At 42.0% G+C, this 21,589-nt stretch overlaps 2 protein-coding genes across 8 annotated transcripts in view; one reads left to right on the top strand and one right to left on the bottom strand.

Moving 5' to 3' along the window:
• Positions 1 to 299: 299 nt before the first annotated feature.
• The window catches only part of usp28 (ubiquitin specific peptidase 28), a 28,151-nt gene continuing 6,861 nt past the window's right edge, over positions 300 to 21,589 (bottom strand). For 2 of the 7 annotated variants that reach the window (XM_077546710.1, XM_077546714.1), the window contains exons 3-29: positions 17,977 to 18,060; positions 17,236 to 17,471; positions 13,340 to 13,417; positions 13,046 to 13,166; positions 12,681 to 12,765; positions 11,988 to 12,156; positions 10,742 to 10,828; positions 10,526 to 10,663; positions 10,367 to 10,437; positions 9,718 to 9,794; positions 9,500 to 9,648; positions 9,286 to 9,413; positions 8,998 to 9,093; positions 8,735 to 8,914; positions 8,424 to 8,632; positions 8,250 to 8,320; positions 7,914 to 8,142; positions 6,923 to 7,270; positions 6,153 to 6,283; positions 5,627 to 5,908; positions 5,277 to 5,372; positions 4,997 to 5,175; positions 4,150 to 4,228; positions 3,691 to 3,770; positions 3,493 to 3,616; positions 2,974 to 3,172; positions 300 to 1,217 (exon numbers count right to left, since the gene is read on the bottom strand). In XM_077546710.1, coding sequence (XP_077402836.1) covers positions 1,042 to 1,217; positions 2,974 to 3,172; positions 3,493 to 3,616; positions 3,691 to 3,770; positions 4,150 to 4,228; positions 4,997 to 5,175; positions 5,277 to 5,372; positions 5,627 to 5,908; positions 6,153 to 6,283; positions 6,923 to 7,270; positions 7,914 to 8,142; positions 8,250 to 8,320; positions 8,424 to 8,632; positions 8,735 to 8,914; positions 8,998 to 9,093; positions 9,286 to 9,413; positions 9,500 to 9,648; positions 9,718 to 9,794; positions 10,367 to 10,437; positions 10,526 to 10,663; positions 10,742 to 10,828; positions 11,988 to 12,156; positions 12,681 to 12,765; positions 13,046 to 13,166; positions 13,340 to 13,408 — 3,573 coding nt within the window. In that variant the 5' untranslated portion in view covers positions 13,409 to 13,417; positions 17,236 to 17,471; positions 17,977 to 18,060 and the 3' untranslated portion in view covers positions 300 to 1,041. Of the gene's footprint in view, positions 1,218 to 2,973; positions 3,173 to 3,492; positions 3,617 to 3,690; positions 3,771 to 4,149; positions 4,229 to 4,996; positions 5,176 to 5,276; positions 5,373 to 5,626; positions 5,909 to 6,152; positions 6,284 to 6,922; positions 7,271 to 7,913; positions 8,143 to 8,249; positions 8,321 to 8,423; positions 8,633 to 8,734; positions 8,915 to 8,997; positions 9,094 to 9,285; positions 9,414 to 9,499; positions 9,649 to 9,717; positions 9,795 to 10,366; positions 10,438 to 10,525; positions 10,664 to 10,741; positions 10,829 to 11,987; positions 12,157 to 12,680; positions 12,766 to 13,045; positions 13,167 to 13,339; positions 13,418 to 15,276; positions 15,459 to 17,235; positions 17,472 to 17,976; positions 18,061 to 21,589 lie in introns of those variants that run through there. The other 5 variants (XM_077546712.1, XM_077546713.1, XM_077546711.1 and 2 more) reach the window with 4 other exon arrangements.
• htr3b (5-hydroxytryptamine (serotonin) receptor 3B) lies at positions 15,911 to 21,004 on the top strand. The gene is made up of 9 exons (XM_077546716.1): positions 15,911 to 16,294; positions 16,475 to 16,638; positions 16,746 to 16,790; positions 16,889 to 16,998; positions 17,264 to 17,433; positions 17,878 to 18,035; positions 19,484 to 19,694; positions 19,769 to 19,963; positions 20,405 to 21,004. Exons 1-9 carry the CDS (start codon positions 16,258 to 16,260, stop codon positions 20,668 to 20,670), a joined length of 1,356 nt encoding a protein of 451 aa, XP_077402842.1. The 5' UTR covers positions 15,911 to 16,257; the 3' UTR covers positions 20,671 to 21,004.

Here is a 21,589-nt window from a genome sequence, read left to right as displayed (position 1 = left end):
TGCACTGAAAAATTACTCAACCAACCACTCAAAATATGTCTACAAACAATTTAAGGCACTTTAAAAGGTGTGGTTAATTCTCAACAGCCACACCACTAATTACAAGAGGATGTGCGCATTATCTGTTGTTGTTTTTTTACTTACCCGCAAATTATTTTTCTGTTTGGATTCTACTACCCCCACAACAAACACGCACACACAAACTTGGTATTTGAACAGGGGTGTGTAGATCTTTTTATATCTGCCGTGTCTGTCAGTATGTATAGAGAATGGTGTGAAATTTTCGAAGACAAGAAAACAACATTTTTAAACATTTATTATGAGCCAACAGGTGATATTGGTGGCAAACGATAGAAATTCATTGTTCTTGGACTTCAAAATCTCATTTGAGCAGATTTCTTTACTCAAATGGGGAAGCTTTCATGTCATAGATGTGCCCCACCACACATTTTGCTTTTTACATACAGTGACAAGGCCCAGTGTTTGCTCCATAAGGATCAATGTAACCCCAAAAAGGTTTCGGGAAGAGCCTCTTACTAATTACTCTATTGCACTTTCCTCTAATAGTAGCTTCGCTGACTTTCTGAGTTTCAACTACATAATGCAACGTACCAAAGTCTGTTATAAAGTAAAAATACAAAATACATTTTTAGAAAAACAAGCAAATGCAAACCAGCATTATTTGTCCGAGTACAAATGTGTTGTTGTCGTGCACGCATTTAATCCCACTCGTGTGTCACTTCCTGCAGTTCTTACAACTAGGAACAACTTTGTGCTTAACTACATTGCTTAATCAGGAAAATGAACAAGTGATTAAGTGTCTTGAGACACGATGAAGCAACAATCCATTTTAGACAATCGATCAAGTCTTCATTATTCACACCTCCTTTGTACTATTCTGTGTCAAAATGGCTGCTTGCTAAATTGAACCTGCTAATGCGTACGCGGCTAGTGACACACATGTACAGGAAGTGACACACAAGAATCAACATGGCAGTCCCGTCAGCCATCTTGCGAGGATTAAAATTCAGTTTAGCGACGTTACTTGACGGCGACCACCGTGGTGTTGTGGATGGACTCCATGACGGCGGCCAGGCGGCTGCACAGGTCGTGCGCCTGGTTCACGTGGACCTTGGGGGGGTCTTTGAGGACCACCGTCTCGGCCGAACAGTCCAGGACGCGTGGCAGGAATTCGCCCAGTTTCATCTGAAGCGAGTCTGCACAGGAAAAAAAAAAATGTTGGTAACACTGGCGCGCACAGGAAGTTGTCTCACGTGATAAGAAAGAAAACTCTCGACAAAGCTTGTAAGACAATCTCCAAGTAGCTTGATGTTCCTGTGACTGCAGTTGCACATGTTATTCAGAAAGTTAAGATCCACAAGACTGGAGCCAAAGCAGGAGGAAAGCGCACAGCACAAGCCAAACATATTCTGGCCTGTCCGGAGCGAGGCACGCAATGTACCCATGCGGATGACTGACAAGATAAAAGCACCGGTTGCTGACTTGTGCTGCTCACGAATCTCTCGTAGGCAGCTGATGTCGACTAAAACAACAATGATGGTGAACTCTGGGGTGATAACGAGGATAACGTCACACTAGTGTTAATTTTATCCGCCATTTTAAAATTTTGTCCGGTTTCAATCACACCTGTTACTTTTTATCATAGTTAGTCAACATCATCACATTTTTATTTAGTCTATTTTTAGGTTGATTATATATCTAGCATTTTAGCCTTTATTTTAGTTTAAGAAAACATAATTTTATTTGTCTAATTTTAGTCAACAAAAACTGCCTACGTTTTAGTCTAACTTTAGTCAGGACCCCGATATATATTTTTTATGTTGAACATTTTGGATGTAAAACTATTTCACAGACAATTTTCTCTCATCTTTTTGATGAAAAACAACTTGACACACAATTACAATATATCAACAAGTAGGGATGTAATGACATCCAAACATCACCATACGATAATTATCACGATATTGTGGTGAGGTTTGCGATATAAAAAAAAAAAGAAGTCACAATCTTGTAAAAAAAAAGAGCTCATACTAAAAAAAACACACACAATATTGTGCTTTTGTACATTACAGCAATGAAAAATATTATAAAAATATTATAAATATTGTATATAAAAAATATAATATATATATATATATATAAATACATTGAGGCACTTACTTGCAAGCACTCATTGAGTTCCTACACATATTGACTCTGTTCACAGGCATATTACATTCCTTTTCATGTGACCATTAGCGTGGATTTTAAACATAGAAGGGCCAAAACATGCCTTGTGAAAATTAAACTGCACTAAAAAACTATCCACCAGAGGGTGCTAGAACTGAACAAATGGAAATCAACCCGAGTTTTTTTTAAACAGATGTGCTGCTTTTAATATCGTGACATGACAATGACGATATATTGTGGCAGTTTTAATATCATGATATTGCCGTTATCGTTACATCCCTATCAACAAGTGGCTAAAATAACTCCATGCTATGAGCTAGTGAGTTAGCCAGCATTAGTTAGCGGTCAAATTTACATTATTGTTGGAAGGTTATAGCCATTGGATTAATATTACATTATAATTTTTAAATTTTTTTTTTATTAACCATTCACCGTGAAACACCCGTCTGTCCCATGTGTTTGTGCTTGTTGCACTTTCTAGTTGCAGATTTGAAAGGTGTGTCACTGTGTCAGATTAGCAGAGACAAGATTTGACAAAATCATCTAATTTTCGTCTGATTTTTGTTAACGAAAAAAAAAGTCCATAAATAAAGTGAAGTACATTTTGGTCTTTTAGTTTTTTGTCATTTTGTTTAGTTTTCGTTGTCGAAATTAACACTACGTCACACACCTGTCGGCATATTTGCAGGATCTCCTTTCATACATTTGGACTGTTTGTGTGTGTGAAATCTGTCGCGTGTGTGTAGCATGCTTTAAAAAAAAGCTGCGCTTGGAGATTGGCACCTTCCATGTCCTGTCCCAGACAGCAGCACCACTGACTACGGATGCTCTCCATGGTGTCGCGGTCCTCCTGCGATGGCGGCGTCTCGCGGCTCATCAGGTGCAGGCACGGGATGACCACTTCGTCCATGATGGCCACGCCCTCCTCCACCTTGCTCTCGTCGCCGCTGGCGAACAGCCGGGTGGCGCTTTCGTTTAGGGTCTGCGGGGTGGGAGGGGCCAGCAGGTTAGACGTTACTTGTACAGAAAGGACTTCATCCACAGTCGGCTTTGGAATATTTTCTTTGCACCCAAGTCCGAGTTGAGTCACTTGATTTTGCGTATTGGCTGGTAGCTTGGCAACGTATTGAGAAAAAAAGGATATTCAAACAGAATTGATGTAAGCTTTAACATGTTAGTAACCAGGATTCCTTTCTTTCATAGCAAACAATATATTTATATCTTGTATTTAGAAGTGTGACGAGTCAATGTAACCGAGTAGTTGGTGAGAAAATGAGCCAAGTCGAACGCATCATCACTCACCGTAAGACATTTCCTCCTGTAAAGTGCAATCAGAGATGCGTCCACGCCGCGCTTCTCTCCGCTCGTCAGCAGGGCGGCGTTGGCGTCGTAAGCGTGAGCCAGGTACGTCAACGCCTCCCGCATCCTGCAACAATAAATAAATAAATAAAATGGCACGCTATGTGAAACCTAACATACCAAGGATACAGGAACACTTACTTCCCATGCTGATAGTGCTCCAGCCCAGTCAGCAGATAAACAAAGACAGTCCGGAACGTTCTGTAGTCGTCGTGCCACTGCTGTAGAATGTCACATGACAAACGCGTTGAAGCAAACTAGCTCACACTTTATATAAACTTTTATTATCTAGTCATTGAATCCAAGTAAGTCTTGTTTCCAAGTTTCAAATTGTGGAGCTGCTCCACCAGTCTTAATCTCAATTCCATTGAGACCTCATTAGGTTGAGTTATTTCCGGAAATTCCACCCATGTGGACCCACTCAAACACAAGCCTTGACAAACAACTTTAAAAAGAAAGTTACATAAAATAAAATAAAAATATAAGTGTACTGTAGTAAATTTACACAATTTAAATCCCAGCGTATCTTAATAGAAAGCAGTGAAGTCTGTGAAAAGGCGAAAGAAAGTGAAAGTGTAGTCGGCTTCATCAAGTAAGTACCAGATACTCATCCATGTCCATGTCCTCAGGCTTGATGAGGCGCAGCTTGGTTCGGGCTTCCCTCATGATACTGATGGCTCTGTAAGACCAACAGTGGATTAGATGCTTTTGCATTATATTATTTATTGACCACAACGTTGGGTATACATGCTTGAAATGAGATCGATAGGAGCAAATGGTCTTTTGGGGAATATTGTGCAGGAGATATAGTTTTGCTTTGGACACTAGATGGCGGTATTTACATTCCGTATTGAGTTCAGTTGATGAAACCATTTTTCTTTTTTGCCTGAATAAATCTTACATGTGCCAAATGTTGCACACACAACCCAAAAGTTTAATACAACAATAATATATAAGTCATATGACCTTCTAGGCTCTATGCTGACCACTTGTGTCCACCTCGCATACTTTTTTGAACCATTCTAGCTTGCTGAGTTTTATCGGATTTTGCATTTTTGCAATTCCAACTTCAGCTCTTTAAAAATATCATTAATATGAGGTTAAAATCAAATTGTTCCTATTGGGACTATCATGGATACTTTGGGCCACTTGAAAATCATGAGAATGACATTTTTAAATTCCATGTTAAATACAATGTGTTTGAAATGGATTTCATTCAAGACTCAAAATGAAAGTGATTTCAATATTTTATATTAATGTCAACAACGGTTATTACACTTTATGCAGTAAAAGTAGCACAAAACACTAAAAATGTAGTCAAATCAAACGAGGTCTGAGGGTCAACACGTGAGTCAGGAAGTGGTTCTCAACCCTTTTCCAGTGATGTACCCCCCCTGGAAATTTTTTTTTCAGCCAAGTAACCCCTAACCAGCGCAAAGCCTTTCACCTCTCATCGAAGCTGAGGTTGCGGTCAGTGAACTGCTCGAGCAGCGTCCTCTCGATGACGCGTTTGGGTGCTTTGTTCTGGAAGAAGTAAACCAGAGCGTGCTGCAGGCGCGCGTCCTCCCACGGCGTGGTCTCCTCTTGGGAGAGATCGTACAAGCGCGAGTACTCCTCGTGGAAGGCCTGGCGGAGGCAGTTGGATTCGAATTGGCCGTAATGTCTATGCATTGGCGCAGCATGAAAGGAAGCGGTTCCAGGCAACTTGAGCTACCAATTAGACCCACCTTGATGAGTCCAGCTTCGGGGCCATCGGAGTCAAATGCTTGTCTGGCCTTCGCTATGGCGAGGATGATGCCCTGCATGGCTGGCGTCAACATCATCTGTCACATGACCAGATGGCAGAAAAGAAAATCATATACATCAGCGCCGGATTTCAGCTGACCGTGTAGACTTTCCTCTTTTCATTTTCTCCCAAAGTCATTTTCAAGTCTTTTCTACAACCGAAAAGGGAAGTGTGACTTTAGGGACACACTGTAGTATATAAAATGAATTTCCTGTACTTTTTGTTCATATTTCTTATTTGTCAATGTGATCAAGTTGTATTTGTTGCCTATTTTGAAGGTCCGGCACTCACCTCTTCGTTGTATCCGTCCGCGTCCGCCCTCACCATGATCCTGCCCACATTGGGGATCTCCACCTCGGACACCTCGTTCTCGAGCGGCCGCCTTCTCGAGGGCGCCTGCTGCTCCTGCTGCTCCTCGCTCTCCCGATCCACTTCATGATGAGGAGGTTCCTCTGAGGAGGCCTCAGCGTCACCCCGAGCCGTTTCTTCTATTTCTTCGTTGTCGTCCTCCTTCACCTTTGTGTCTTCGTGGTCTGGTGGCAGCTGGTTACTGTCAACTTCGGGAGCCGGAGTCTGGCACACATAATCATGACTCAGTCATTTATGTAGCACGATTTCAAGTAAGTAAGTGTGCATGCCCTTCAATTAATCTGCACATTACAGCGTGACGTAACCACATCCTGGATCGCCATCACTATGTTAAGTAGTGAAATGGGACACTTTCACTTAGTGGCTTAGAATATATGACCCACATTCAACAAAGTGTTTGCTGAGGGGGTGAGTGGGGAAACAGGTGGTTTCGCAGGGCTTAACCCACCTGACTTTGAGGCTCCTCCTCAGCTGTGGCAGCGTCGACACGCTGGTCGGGTCCAAGGGTGTCGCTAGTGTCTGGCTCACGGTCGTCTGCCTGGCAGTCACAACTCTGAGGGGGTTCTGGTTCCTCGAATCCTTATTGGTGGGGAAAGAACGAGACAATTATTTTCTTTGATTTGAAGATTGCAATCATGGACAACATATTATTTTAACCTCCATGCTTTTCCTTCATTTTGTTGTTTATCAACATACTTAAGTAATTAGAGTCAATGCTTTGAGGTTTGTTTGTAGTTTACTGCTAAAAACATGTAAAACATTTTATCATTAACTCAAATAAATACAATGCATAATATTTTGTTGAATTAATTGATTTAAATTTTCTGTGTTACATACAGTCCATTTGTATTGGGACCAAGTGGGCCCTATTTTTTATTATTTTTTTTATTTATGTATATTAAAATCTATAATACTGTATATTAACAGCAATAATTTCTATAATAATTTTAAATAATACAGTATATTAAAATAGCAGACTGGTCATTTCCTCTGTTACAGTCTGCATTGGGGCCAAGAAAGACAATATTTTTACTTTACTACATAAATTATTACAATGTACAAAGTACATTTTTGTATAATAATGTCTTAACAAATATTTTAAATTGTTGCAAAAGTCAAATTTCACTTTTTTGGTCCATTTTATAAGGTAACAACCAGGGCTGTTTGTACAAGTTTCATTTCATTTCATTTTCAAAACCGCATCAAATCCCTCCAAACCTTCAAGTGGGCTTTCAGATACTGGCTCTGGATCACTTTGGGATTCTGCTTGCAGCTGTGAAGCAGCAGCTCCCTGGGCCAGCTCCTCGGTCTGCTGGGGGCCCGACTGCGGCACCGGCTCGACGGGTGCCGAGGGCTGAGGGTCATGGTCGGCGCCGGCGTCGGGGGGCTCGGCGGTGGAAAGCGCGGACTCTCCCTGAGGAGCCACCGCCGCCTGGCGAAGTTGCTCCTCCCACTCGCTGAGCTCCTGCTGGAACCAGTGGTTGTCCTGGTGCACGTAACGTCTCAGGACGGGCGGCAGCGAGTCCATGCCGTGCAGCACCTGGCCCGTCTCGTCATCTGTGTGTTCTGAATGCAAGGGATCTATTGTTAGGCTTTGGCAGAGGTACATACATCACTTTCTTTTTCCATGATAGATCATCATTATAAGCTGTCAAGAATCCACACATTCATGATGCAATAAAAGGATGAATACTGATGACATTCCTTGGATCCTGAAGGCATTTGCGGTACGACTATGTTTGGAGAGCTGTTTTTTTTTTTAAATGTCATCAATCAATCAATAAATATATAAATGATAACAATAAAAAACATTAAAATATATTTTTATATTATTTATTTTACTATACATTTTTTCTCCATTTAATTTCATATATAGGCTACAGTTTTTATAAATTATTATTTAATTTATAAATGACAATTGAATTCATTATTGAGCAAACATTTTTTTAAATTATTTTAAACATATTTATTGAATTATATTATTAAATAAATAAATATAAAATTATTATAAGTATCTTATTTATTTTTTGTTTTCAATTTTTTTTTAAACAGTTTATAATGAAAAAAAAATCAATGTATCTAATAGCGAGGCTAACCTAAAATCTACTTTTACTATTTCACAAGCAACAAAAACCAAAATACAGAACTAAAGTTTCATGCTTAAGCAAAACAAATATCCCAAATGAAGAAACAGGTTGCAGTCGCGTACCATTAATGAGATGTGGTAGCCTGTCATCAATGTACATCAGACAGTACGCGCTGGCATTGGTCATGCCGCCAAAGGAGTCTCGTTCCAGCTCCTCCCACGAGGACTCCGTGATACTGATGTCATTGTACTTTATCCAGCGCTGGTTGGCGTGGTCGTAAATGTACGCCCAGTAGTGGCCTGCTGAGGCTTGGCCCTCGTGAACCAGCACTGCGTGGAGTCTGTAAGGTACCTAAAACAAAGATAAGGTTGAAAACAAAGTGTAAATAACAGTAATTTGAAGAAGTCTTCATGGCTTAATGTGGGCCTTTGTGATCAAGGGATTCATGTAGATGTTACCTGGCAGAGGCTGTTGTCTGAGTACATGCCCTCCAGCATCTGGCTGAGTGTGTCAATGTTGGCCTTTAGCTCTGTGACGTGGCGGCAAAACAACATGAACGAGTCGGGAACACATTCAAATGACTGATTCCAATATTAAGCACAAGCCACAATAAGGAAAATCTCCCAGTGTACCGTTGATGTCGTTCTCCACTTCCGTCCTCCATCGCTGGAGGCAATCCTTAACAAAGTGCAGCTCCTCCTCGGTGACGCTGTGGGGGGCCGGGTGGGGCGGGTTGTCGGCCGGGTGTCGGCACTGGGTGAAGGGCTTGTATATGGGGGTACGCTGGCAGCTGGACACCAGGCCCTCTTCCTCCTCCTCCTCCTCCGCATTTGCTACCTCACTGAGGGAGGAAAAATTGCAATTATCAAGTCATACAACCATTTTCTATTTTGCTGTAGCCAACTTTGCTTAATGTTGAATTGTGAGATTTTAGGCATCTCACCTGTCCTCGTGGTTGGCGTTGTCGCTGAGCAGGTGGCAGGGAAGAGTGGGTGAAGAAGCGAGCAGTTGGGTATCTTCAGCAGAGGATATTGTGGAGGGCTTGGTGGAGGCAAACTCTAAGACAAACTGCAGCATGTCGGCCAGAGGGTACTTGTTGGGTCCCGAGCCGTAGTTTTTGTAGCTGTAGAGAAATACAAGTGAGGCCGTTTAACGCTATTGTCATGATGATGTCGAGGAGATTTAGCAGCAGGATCTCGACTGTACCATTCCAGTTTCTGTTGAAGAGCTGCAAGCTGCTCCTTGAGTTTTTTCACTTCTCCTCTCCTCTCATGTGTACACGTCAAGTTTTTGTGAAGATATCTGGAAATAATTATGTGTAAAAATGGATCAGTAGCTTGCACAATAACTATTTATTCATCATGACTTCTTTTTTTTTTTTACCTCCATAGTGTGTTGTTATCTTTTAAAATGCATATTTTTTGCAGTTGATCTTGTGCAGATGTAACTAATTAACTGGTTGTAGATGATTATTATATTCATTGCTAAGGTCACCTGTCCATGTAGATGATTTGCGGGAATTCCAGTTTCTTGTGAATCTTCTCAGGACGGCCAAGCTGCGTGTTGAACTCAAATCTGGACAGTTCGAATGTCAGAACAGGTGGCAACTTTTTGAACCATCTCTGCAAAAAAGATTATCACATAATCAGGACATAAACACAATTTGGGCACATCTTACGTGAGACAAAAACATCCTAACGCTACAGACCTCTCGACCAGGTGGTGCGCTGTGTTCTGCATGGAGCGACTCAATGTCCCTCTCCACCATGGCACCTTCCAGGCATTCGTCCAGGTTGTTGAAGCCGTTCACTTGCAAAGGGTACTGACCAAACTGCTCGATGTTGCATAAAACTTTACCTAAACAAGAACAAGTACGTGTGAGTTGTCCATACTGGTGATGACGCGGTTACTGAAGCTTGCACATACCCTCGTGCTTCCTCTCGGTTACAAAGGTGCCATAGAACAGTTGGACCATGGGGTTGTTTTGCTTGTCTGATGCGTTCCTGGAAACAAAACACAATAAAGTATTAATGTTTACTTTTATGCGCAGTACATTCATGCATACATCCAAACATACATCCATGTTATGCTTACTAGGGTTGTGGGTGAAATTCAGTCAACACCAGCTGAAGACAGTAATATAAATATATATATATATATATATATTTAAAAGGTGAAAAACATTGATTTGTAGTTTAGATGTGCATTAAATTATTGTGACCTTTAGGGGCAGTACAACATGCAATTTGTGAGATGAAAAAGCTTTCCGCATACATAGAGAAGCTTTGTTGAGACTTGACGCAGAGCTCAAGAACATTCTTTAAGTGACATAACACACATATTTTTGATGCTGCTTTGGAGCGAAAGAAAAAAACACAGCACCTTGAGGACTATAGCCTATCTTTTGTAACACTAGTCCTCCACATATGTACTGTATTTTTCATACATTTTATGCTTGCAGTTTTTGTGTTTGTATTAAAATACATTCACAATGTGATTAAAAAGTGTGTTTTAATAAGATAAAATGTTTCCAGTGTTTGGGAGACGTAAACATATCTCATACTCTTGGACTTACTCTCCATTTGCAGCCAGTTGAAAGGCATCTTCTAACCAGTCGAGCAGCTTATGGGAGAACTCACTCACATCCTTTATTTATGTATGGAGAAAAAAAAAAATCAGTTGACACTCGATTTCCATACAAGCAATTGACTTATTGCTCGTGTGTTCATTGTACCTGCTGGGCCTCGCTGGTCCGAAAAGCCTCTCGCAGTAGCTCCACGGCAGTAGACGGGTCGACAAACCTGCGCGTGGAGCCCACCATGAGGGCAAAGAGGCAGCGCAACTCTTGCATGAAGGCGATGTTCCTCTTGTCCTATCAGCACAAATTCCGACTTATTTGTTTACAAGTTTGTCTTCGATGATGATGACGAGGATAGTGAAGAATACTCACGGCGTGGCTCTTACACCTGTCCAGGAGTTGCTCTGACAGACGGTAGTTGAGTACGAGCCTTTTAAACACAGGCAGGTGGAACAGTGACTGCAACACACCAAGATGTACCCATGTAACTTTTTTACCTCTGCCAAGGCAGGGTTGGGTTGCCAGTTGGCGGGCATACACAATAACATGGCAATGTTGGCACCTGTTAATTCTAATGACTCACCTTATGATACAGGATTGATTTCACTTTCCACATAATAATATGCGCTAGGGTACTTTCCTTTTAGCCTCGTGTGTGTCTCCTGTGAAGGAACAATTAGTCTTATGTGTCATGACGCGTTCCGAGTTGAGCACTTCTATGTCTCCTGATAACGTTTGAGTGGGAAACTCAATGGAGCCTGATCTCATTGTTACAGTCATTGGTAGCCACGGAGGATAACGAGAGTTTAAGAATGACTCACGTGGCCACTTTGGCTCAGATTTGATAGCCTAATTTCATTTTGGAGATCATATTCGCCGCTGTTGAATCGACAGTACAAAAAGTGTATCAAATGATTGCTGCTTAGATTTGAACTCTACTGTATTATATTACCATTTACTACTCAGATTAAAAAATGCCGTTGCACAATAGAGTCAGATCGCCAACTGTTTTAGACTCAGTGCGTCCATCATCACATCACTCAATTATCCACTTTTCCTCCATGTGAGAAGATGGCAGTGGTTTCTGCCGAGCCACTTGACAGAAAGATGCATGAGAGCTTTTGAATCGAAGAATGTTGAATGGTCCAAATTGGAGATGGCCATAAAGACCCACGCCGTGTTATGAAGGCATGTCTTTTTTTTTCTTTCTTTTTAACTACAAAGACCGACTCACAGTTCCGGATATAAAAAAAGCCCAATGCGTCCTTCACACGAATACTTATTAAATTTGTACAGCAGTGGAAGATGTTAAAACATTGCCTATAGTTAATTAACAAAGGTTTTACAAAAGTAACCTGTTGACCATATATTATTATTCACAGGAACAATTTGTTCAAAATGTTAACAAAACCAAATTTGATCACAGACAGTACTTTAGAGGTTCCTCTAAGGTGATTTTTTTATTATTATAAACAAATCAAAAGTAACCTTTGCTTATTGATGTATGGTATTTTTGGCTTAAGTTCAGGGTGATGGAAAAGTCCACATCTATACATGTTTCTTGAGTCATGTCCGAGAATTATTGCAAGAATTACAACACAAGCAACCTTCTACTCACCTGGATGACGGCGCTGAACCAGCAGGTGTTGCCCACGTTGCGAATGCCGGCGGGCCAGTCGTCCTTGCGGATCCAGTCTGCGGGGCTGCTCATGTCGCTCTGGACCTCGCATCTCTTCCTCTTGCTTCTGGTGGAGGTCTCCTCGGTGCTGGCGCTGGCCTCCAGAGCCCTGTCACAACATAGCCGCGTGCATTGCTTTCACATGTAGAGTGACAAGCTGGCTTTTTGTGCATTTTTGTTGTTGTTAACCTATCTTGCGTTAGTCGTATGAATTGCTCGTCTACATTTGTTTGCTCATGTGTGATGTCACGTCACTTTGGACTAGTAGGCTAATATGCTAACTAATACTATTGATGATGAGTTATGTACATTTGTTTATGTAACATGGGTTCCGGATTGCGTACATGCTAGATGCATGGGGTTGATGCTCGCTGATCATTCTGTGTTGTGCAAGATCAAAGGCAATGAATCAATCCAAACAGTATACCAGCTGGTGCTTTTTAATGATCCTCTTTACAGCCATTTTGTGGCATCCATAGGCAATAACGAATCATCAATGGTCAACAATTATTGGCAGATTTTCACCAGTTGTGTCAGTGTTCGGTCCCTATCCTCCGCAAATAGCAGGGTCCACAATATAAAGGTAACAGAGTGTGTTTTGCGCGGATGAAAAGTAATGCAAAATGTTGGTACCGATTGAACTCTCTCTCCTCTTCCTGAGCCTTGTGGGACTCCTGCAGGCTCAGCTCGATGGCCGTTTGGAGTTCATCGTGAACGCCTGAAAGAGAACATCTTTAGAATCAATATTTTAAAGCAGCCTGCATTTTACTGGATTTATTTTATGTGATACACAGCGGACCAATAGCAATTAGTAATCCATTTTGGAATAAGGTTGTAGCATGATAAAATCTGGAAATTTTCCAAATTGACTTAAAAAACAAAACAAAAGTTAAATACAAAAAAAATCATAAGTACCAGTAAATGTCTTTTCTCCCTAAGAAACACCTCATACTGAATAAAAAAAGAATAGCCGTGAATAAATATTCCATGGAGCATACCTTTCTGTTCCTCCCAGGCCCCCACGAGCGTCCCGGACTCTTGAGGTTCTCCAGCATTCCGAACCTCCGCTGGCTGACTTGTCAGCAGCCCGACGGCGTGTCCAATGTCACCCCGACTGGCCTTTAAGAGAGCAGGGTGATAAGGCAGGAAAAGAAGATAAAGCGCGCATACGTACTCTGGAAGGATACAAGCAAAGGGCACTTTAATAGACTTCATTCTAATCACATCCAATATATGGTCCGTATAAAAAAAAAAACACATGAAAGTCAGAGTAAAAGGGTCTTTTGTCTTACTCTTAACGCTCTGCAGAGAATGTGTGGATCCTGGATTCCGGTGATCTCCCTCAGCTGGTTCATCAGCATTTCAGTCTGCTGAGGAATTAAAAACAGTTGATGGCCTAGGTTCTCTTATCTATTCAGTGGTTATTTCATTATATGGACACAAAAGTTCTGACATGTAGTCACCTACAGGAAGTGACCAAAGGAAGAAAATATGGAGCAGCCCTCTCTCTCGCTCATTATAACAGCCATTTTTTTTTCATCTGTGAGGTCAGAGTTATCGGCATTTTAGTTCAGCCCAGAAGTGTTTGATGAGCTTCTACCACACCAAAATCTTTCATGTGTGCCCTTATGGCCCCTACTTGGAAATAGAAAAGGGCCTTGCGGAAACTGTTCCCACAAAGTTGGAAGCTTACCATTATCCAAAATGTCATCTGATAAAATGAACAATTTAGAACTCATTACTGATTGATTGATTGACTCGACGCAAATTAATGGTTTTAATAATGGTCCATGCATAAAATTGAACACTTGTGATGGTGAAAAAGATATGACATACAGTCGATATAAAAAGTCTACACTACCCCAAAATGAACTGAACCCACGCTGCGTGCATGGAATTCAGGCAAGTGAACCTCTAGCATCAGTGATGTGTTTTTTCCCCTCTTCCTCTTCATTACTGACTAATTGAAAGGTAGCTGACCAAAATGGAAGTTGGCCAACATCTCGAAAAAGCTTACAGCAACATTAAATGGCAAACTATTCTAAATAATTGCAACTTTTCTTTCCCCCTGAGGCCATTTGCCTGCTTGCCTGATACATTCAGGTCCCATGTGGATCATGACGATGTCTCATGTGATGGTCTCTTAAGGCTGTGACGCACATGGGCACGATAAATGCCCAAATGCCAACCTGTCATTGTCATATGAGACCGAGACGGTGACTGGGTCAGGAGCACAATGAGAATGAAGTCATTGTCCTCAGTGGCAGTTGATGCTTCAATAAAGTTTGGAAAAATGATTCTCAGTCTATGTTTATCAGGGGCGACACGTTAAAGGAATCCTGTTCACATACTGACATGAATTTTCATATAAAGGAGTGTAAACAGTCAAGCGTGTTTTCACCTTGTGGACACATGAAGCATTTAAATACAAACTAGAGCCTGCTAAGTGAGACGTGCTATATAAAGCCTGTAGCTACAACAGCAGGTGGATGCGTCTCATACACACACACAAACACACAGAAAGCCAAGAGCAGGGGGACCAGACTTATATGGCGTCCGGGGTATATTTGAGACCCCCTTGGTTAGCCTCTATTTTAAGCTGCTGACATGGATAGGACAGGCTTCTGTTTATCATTCTGCCCGGCATGCCACCAGACTCCATCACAAAGCCACTGTGACTCTCCTCCCTCTCACACGCACACACAGTGTGTGACAAACAAATAATTTACTTTTGATAGCACAAAGGCACTGTTTTACAACGTTATACTGTTAGGGACCTCACTCAGACTTTTAGAAAAGATGGATTTCAATGCAAAATGATTTACTTGTTAGATTCACTACATAAATAATTCTCATAACACTTACTTATGGACACAACACTATAAAAGTGTAAATGTGATAAAACAATAAAATAGTGGTAAAATGCAGTTTAGTGTAACACTAATAAAAAAATTGACTTAAATGGTAAATGTTTCAAGACGGAAGTGTGACAACAACACCACCAACCCCACCCCGAAATTAATATTTTGACTCTGTGTATTATGGAAAAAGGTCAACTTTAGCCACGTCTTATTTTGATTGTATCTTTTTAGAGTTTTGTGCGATGGCCACAACACAAGACAGGGGTTAGGTTAGTAGTGGAGTTGTTAGGTAGTTCCTCGGGTTTTCATGCTAACATGTCACTTGAGTTATTAATGCCACCCGCTGCAGTCCATTCTTTTTCGCTCACCGAGTTAGCTGAGTTTTCTCCATTTTCGCTCTCTTCGCCTCTCATTGCAAAGTCGAAAGCAAATTTCTTCAGTATCAGGCCCGAGAGGCGAGTCACTACCACTCCATCTGTCACACGCAGAGAGCACAGAGCCACGAGCGAGTCGCGCGTGCTCGACCGGTCAGTGGTCGCTGTCCCGTCCGACGTGCGCGCTCCCTACTGGCGTCGAAGCATACGTGCGCGCGCAGCCGCGACGTGATTGACAAGGGGGAGTGTTGTGATTGTGGGGCAGGGCACCACTTGCAGATGATTTCTTGTGCCCCTGGATGAGTTCAACTTTTCCCATCAGTTGTCCAGTATGTGATGCTTATGTGTATAAAAAACGAAAACCAGAGAAAATCGTAATATTATATCGTAAGACGAAAGACGTAATGTTGCTAGACTAATTCGTAATGTTAGCGAAATAAATTCGTAGAGCCCCAAGAACAAAGTTGTAAATGTGTAAGATTAGTTTCAAACACATTAAATTTGCCACTAGATCACACAAAATGTAGAATATTAATATTCTTACCTATTGCATTCGTCACAATTTTTATACCATAAAATACAACACAATTTGACTGTTATAAATTCATTCAAAGTTTATGTCGTGTATTGTTATCTAACAAGTACTGTATTCTGTTGTTTTAATGAAATCAAATCAACACAAAAATATTTTCATAAAAACTAAGACAAACACTTATTAATTTCACATTTGTAATCCTTTGTGACGATGGAAACTCTGAGGGGCATCTTCTCTCATGTGTTTCATGGACAATATGGACGGTATCGGCTTACTCGGGTAGATGAAGATCAATATCGGAGAAAGTAAAAAAAATATATCCACGCCAGCCTGGTCTGTGTTCTGGCTCTTCACTCTGTACCACCCGGGGTTCTATTTGATGCGACAGAGGATACTTTGGTATTAAAAAAGACTGAAATCTTAAGAAGAATTACATCTCGATGTCTGTCATTTGGTTGCTGCTGCTGCTGCTGTCAGGTAAGATGCTTTTCTATTGATCAAAATACCAAAACTTTAAAACAGCTAGTGCAATATTTGAAAAACATGTGCAAGCCAAAGATATCTTAAACAAAAATAATCAAGCATAATCATATTTTAATCTACTAGTTTGGTACATAAATGTTTAAAATCCATCAGCGTATGTATTTGATCACACAGTGAACATGTCTGAAAGCGTTCCAGAGAAACCGAAAAGATCAGCGTTGAATCAGCTGACAAGAACGTTGCTAAGGAAATATGACTGTGGAGTTCGCCCTGTTCACAACTGGACCAGTGCGACCACCGTCTTTGTAGACTTCATCTTACAGTCGGTTCTTGATGTGGTAAATACTCTATAAGTCTTTTGTAAACATAAAAAAACTTTTGGGTTATGACTCCTGACTTTAGAGGCTTTTGTATTTCCTTTAAAAATGTTCTGGTTTTGTTTCAGGATTCCAAAACGCAGAGTATCACGACAAGTATTTGGTACAGACAGGTAAAGTCTTTCCAGCATGCTAAGGAATTTTAGTGGCACAGTTACAGTATTATACATAAATGACAGTGTTTTAATAAATTGTCATCGTGGTTGTTCAGATCTGGACTGACGAGTTTCTGGTTTGGGACCCGGACGAATTTGATGGCATCAACGAGATTTCACTGTCATCTGACGCCATCTGGATACCGGATATTATCGTCAATGAACTGTAGGTCTACATCAGTAACGATGACCATACAGTATTATTAAAATAGAAATAAAGATGCATTGTAGCACTACAGTAAATGACAGTGAAGAAGTTATTATACAATGTTAGTATACAGTGTTATAATTTTGTCTTGCTACTTCTACAATATGACAAACATTTGACCACGAGGCCTGCCCAACCGGGTGCACACTTACATAACCAACCGGATCAAATTTTGGACCAGTATCAGGCTCTCACCTTACTTCTTTTGCGGTTTATCCTCCAGCGTGAACGAGGGCAGGTCGCCGCCGATTCCGTACGTCTACGTCAACTCGTCGGGCTGCGTGAAGAACTACCGGCCCATGCAGGTGGTCCTGGCCTGCAGCCTGGAGATGTATGCCTTCCCCTTCGACAAGCAGAACTGCAGTCTCACATTCCGCAGCTGGCTCCACTCAGGTGGGCTCTCTAGCTGTCAGGTCCAAAAGTGGTGTGGACTAGAAAGAAAAAAGGCTTAAAAAAAAAAAGCACTCGGGCAGAGAGGGCAGACAAGTGTTACCAGACTGTGTGCGGATTATCAAGGATAATCATTGATAGTGTAAAAAGGGTAACAAAAAAAATCATGCAAAATCTCGAACTTTATTATTTATTAATATGACAAATGGAAATTTTTGCACAGATTCTGACATGGAAGTTGACAGATATGATTTGCTTTTGCGGGCCACATATAAGCATGTGGCCGGCCGGATCTGGCCCCCGGGCCTTGAGTTTGACACCTGTGAAATTACATGAAATATAAAGAAGAAAACAAAGCAACCAGCATGTGTATCATTTGCCAGTGTTTGATCAATGGTCTCCTCCCCTCTGTTTCATCTTCACTGTTCATTGCCTCCTCTTCTTCAGTGAAGGAAATCGACTTGGCCCTGTGGCGGAGCGCAGAGGCCATTGCTAACGATCAGAAGGAGTTCATGAATGACGGCGAGTGGGAGCTGCTGTCCATACCGTCACGCTACTGGCGCCTCCAGCAGGACCACGCTGACTACGCCCACGTCTGCTTCCATGTACGTCAAACTTGCAACCATGTATCTGCTAGAATGCGTATTTGGAATCACACAGAGTAACTGAAATGTTGCCAATGAAAACGATACAATTGTGTGCGAATCAATCAAAAGAGAAACATTGACATTAGTGCTGTCCAACCACATCAATACACGATGCTGGCATAGTTGATGACGTATTAGGCCTACATTTCACGGACAGATCAGCTATATCTACCCTGTCAAAGCAAGTTACTTCTTCTGCCTAATGTTGACCGTCAAACAAATGAGCTGACAACCAAGGACTTTAAACATGCACTTTTGAGTCAATATATCCCTGCAAGTTACAACAATGTACTTTTTCCACTGCAGAGAGTGCACATAGAGCAACTGTTAAGTGTAAAGCGATTGGCCGTGACCTTCATGGATTGGTCTAGCGAGCTAATGCCAAATGATGAGGCTTAGGCTGTTTGTGGGTGGCAAGAAGAAGGGAGTCTCTGATAGACAGGGAAAAGGCGAGGGACCATAATGAGACTGTCTCAGTGGGCTGACTGATCAATGGACGTCTTGTTAGCGGCGAGGCAAATGGCCCCATAGCCCTTTTGCAGGTGGAGCGAGTGCTGCGATGGCCACTATTCATGCAGCTCAAAAGAGCCCAGGGCTGTTTGATGAAAGACAACTTCATGGATCACTGAGTATTTTACGGATCCGTTTTTAAACCAAGTCATTCGTCTTAAAACAGTATCATCTGCAAATGATTGTAGTGCTGCATGACCTTTACCCAAAACACATTTAACGTGACACTGCACAGCTTCGATGGATGATATTACATATTAGCTCTAAATGGATCTTTCATTAAATGCACCAGCCAAATCAAGTCTGAGCCAATAAATCTGCTTTTACGATTTTTTGTTTTTAACAGCACTGCGAAAAAAATATTTAAATGTTTTGTTGAAATAACTGAATTGTTAGAACTGAGGGTTAACCTTACAGTCTTAATAATCCAAATGTTGCCGCCTGACTTTGGTGGAGGCAGCATGAGTCCAAAGTGAATGTGAGAGTGAATGGTCTTTTTCTCTCTGCACTGTGACTGACTGACAACCAGTCCAGGGTTTAGTCGGCCTATTGTTGCCTGAAGTCAATTGGAATCGTCTCCAGTTTGCCCGTGACCCTGAACATGATAAATTGTACAGAAAATAAATGATATTAAAAATTTAAACACCAGAAAATAACCCAATTACAACTTTAAATTTATAATCCCTATCTTTCCTCTTCTTCATTTCTGTTTCTGTTCCCGCTTTGACTTAAAACCAAAAGTGTTATTTTTTTTTCTCTTTATAGGGCTTCTACAGCCAAGCAGTCAGAAATGTCACTTAGCCTTGAACAAATAACACTTCCCAGGGTAACCTCCTGTGCCCAAATTGTAGCGGTGAACGTGTTCCTAGCTGAGTCATCCTGACTTTGTGGTGCAGGTGTTGATCCGAAGACGCCCCCTGCTGTACGTGGTGGGCCTCCTTATCCCCAGCATCTTCCTCATGCTAGTGGACGTGATGAGCTTCTACCTGCCTGCGAGCAGCGGCACCCGCATCGGCTTCAAAATCAGCACGCTGCTGGGCTACACCCTCTTCAGAGTCAACCTGATGGATGAGCTGCCCGCCACCGCTGTCACCACCCCACTTATAGGCAGGAAGGAAAACGATGACTTTGTGTTCTGTAGGCCGTTCTAGACAGTCATTCCTTTAACTTTGTGCCAAAAGGTGTGTTCTTCGCCGTGTGCATGGCGCTGCTCATGCTCAGCCTGATCAAGTCCATCCTGGTGGTGAAGCTGCTCCACCACAGCGAAAAGGAGGTACGGGAAATGTCCGTGTCGGCCTGTCTGCTGGACAAGTACGGCCTAGCTGAGAGCACCGTGACCTCCACCAGAACCCTCGACCAGCTCAACCATTCTGAAGGTGAAGTTCAGGGAAAATATTTTCAGGTTTGATTTTGTGGCTCGTTTCAACAGGAACCGTGCTTACGGAGATCAAGGCAAGGTCTGAGGAAAAACTACGGTAGAGAAAATCCGCGGTGCAGTACTTGGACATAGGGAGGGTTTGGGTGAGGTGTGCCAGAACTAAAGAGTGGTCGCCACATTTTTGATGGCCTTGAAGGAAGTGAGGACTCAAGCATGGTTGCCACTACTGAAGTAGTGCAGTCCGTGGTGTGGGCATTGAACCACATGATAATTCAAGATGAGGGTGGAGATAGAAAGTGGAAGTTTTGGTACTTTGGGGCAATATTGGCCAGGGTTAGTTAAGTCTGGGCGAAAAGAAGGATTAAGTTGAGTTTTACAAGGCTGATTTGAGTCCATGTCTCAAAAAGATGCTGTTCGCCTTTTTTGATCTTGTTCCTAGATTTGGAGTTTGAGGCCTCCCTGGAAGAGGACCTGGAATCGCTGACCAACATCCAGGAAAATCCATCCAGCCTGGAGCGGCTCCTAAGGGAGCTGGTCTCCATCCGTCTGGCCTTTTCCCAGGGGGACACAGAGTGTTGGGCGCAGGCTGATTGGCTGGCACTCTGCTCAAAGCTCGACCGCTTCCTCTTCCGCCTCTACCTGATTGTTCTGGCCGTGTATGCCGGGACACTGCTGCTGTTCTGGGCCAGCTGGAGCTTCGCCTGACGACGCATCGGGTGCCTTGCTTATTCCGTGATGATCTTCTTGTTTACCATTTTCGTGAGATTCTTTATGCTACAACATTTTCAGGCCAAAAACAGTGTTGGAACGCTAGTACGAGAATAGAAGCCAACAGCACCGATTTTGTAAAGCTCGTCTTCTTTGTGTTGTTTGGAGATCCCAGGAGATTTGGGTATGCATTACAAGAAGTGAAAATAACAGAATATCCGTAACAATTTTCTCCACTTTGTTCTCCAAGTAAGTTTGTCAAACTTGCTTATAACCTGCCTGAGTGTTGGACTACTTGTGCTTCTAAATAAAACATTACTGTCATTGTCAATTTGTGTTTCCTTGTGCTCTTTGGTGTAATGCGACTATATAGCACCGAGACGAGAGAGACATCACAGGAGAAAATCCGTTATAATGATTTCCCAACAGTGGAAATGTACTTAGTGGTACTGCATAATGAGACGATACTCAGGGGAGAGAACGCAGCGCCGCTGCGATCGTGCTCATACTTTCATCCCACCGCCACAAAACAGATCAATAAAACCTATTCGGAGTCGGCGACGGCTGCGTCTCAACTCCCCAGTGGCTTCCTAATAGTCTGGATGAGAATATCAAAAGTGCACCATAGAAAGCTACCAGTGGAAAGGTCTATATTAATGCAATTTTCACACTATCTGCAATCAGGTTACATGACGATTATGTAACAGATCTGAAGACTGTGTGAGCTCATAGATTTGAAATTAGCCCTTAGAATTGTGACTGACTGGTGACCTGGCATCCAAGACAAAATCAGCGGTAAAATAAACTGAAGGATGGCACAAACGTTTCCAGATAGAAAATCCCCGTGAGTAGCACATTTATTACGAATATAACATTTTTGGTGATGGTCGTTTTGCGACACTGCACATTTAGGATT

The sequence above is a fragment of the Vanacampus margaritifer genome, chromosome 16, assembly GCF_051991255.1.
Source record: "Vanacampus margaritifer isolate UIUO_Vmar chromosome 16, RoL_Vmar_1.0, whole genome shotgun sequence".
Classification (NCBI taxonomy): domain Eukaryota; kingdom Metazoa; phylum Chordata; class Actinopteri; order Syngnathiformes; family Syngnathidae; genus Vanacampus; species Vanacampus margaritifer.
This window is presented reverse-complemented; position numbering and strand designations above follow the sequence as displayed.

Coding starts and splice junctions, on each gene's coding strand:
- htr3b (XM_077546716.1), top strand. CDS start 16,258: ATGTCTGTCATTTGGTTGCTGCTGCTGCTGCTGTCAG. Junction 16,999..17,263: donor GATATTATCGTCAATGAACT/GTAGGTCTACAT, acceptor TTTATCCTCCAG/CGTGAACGAGGGCAGGTCGC. Junction 19,695..19,768: donor TGTCACCACCCCACTTATAG/GCAGGAAGGAAA, acceptor TTGTGCCAAAAG/GTGTGTTCTTCGCCGTGTGC.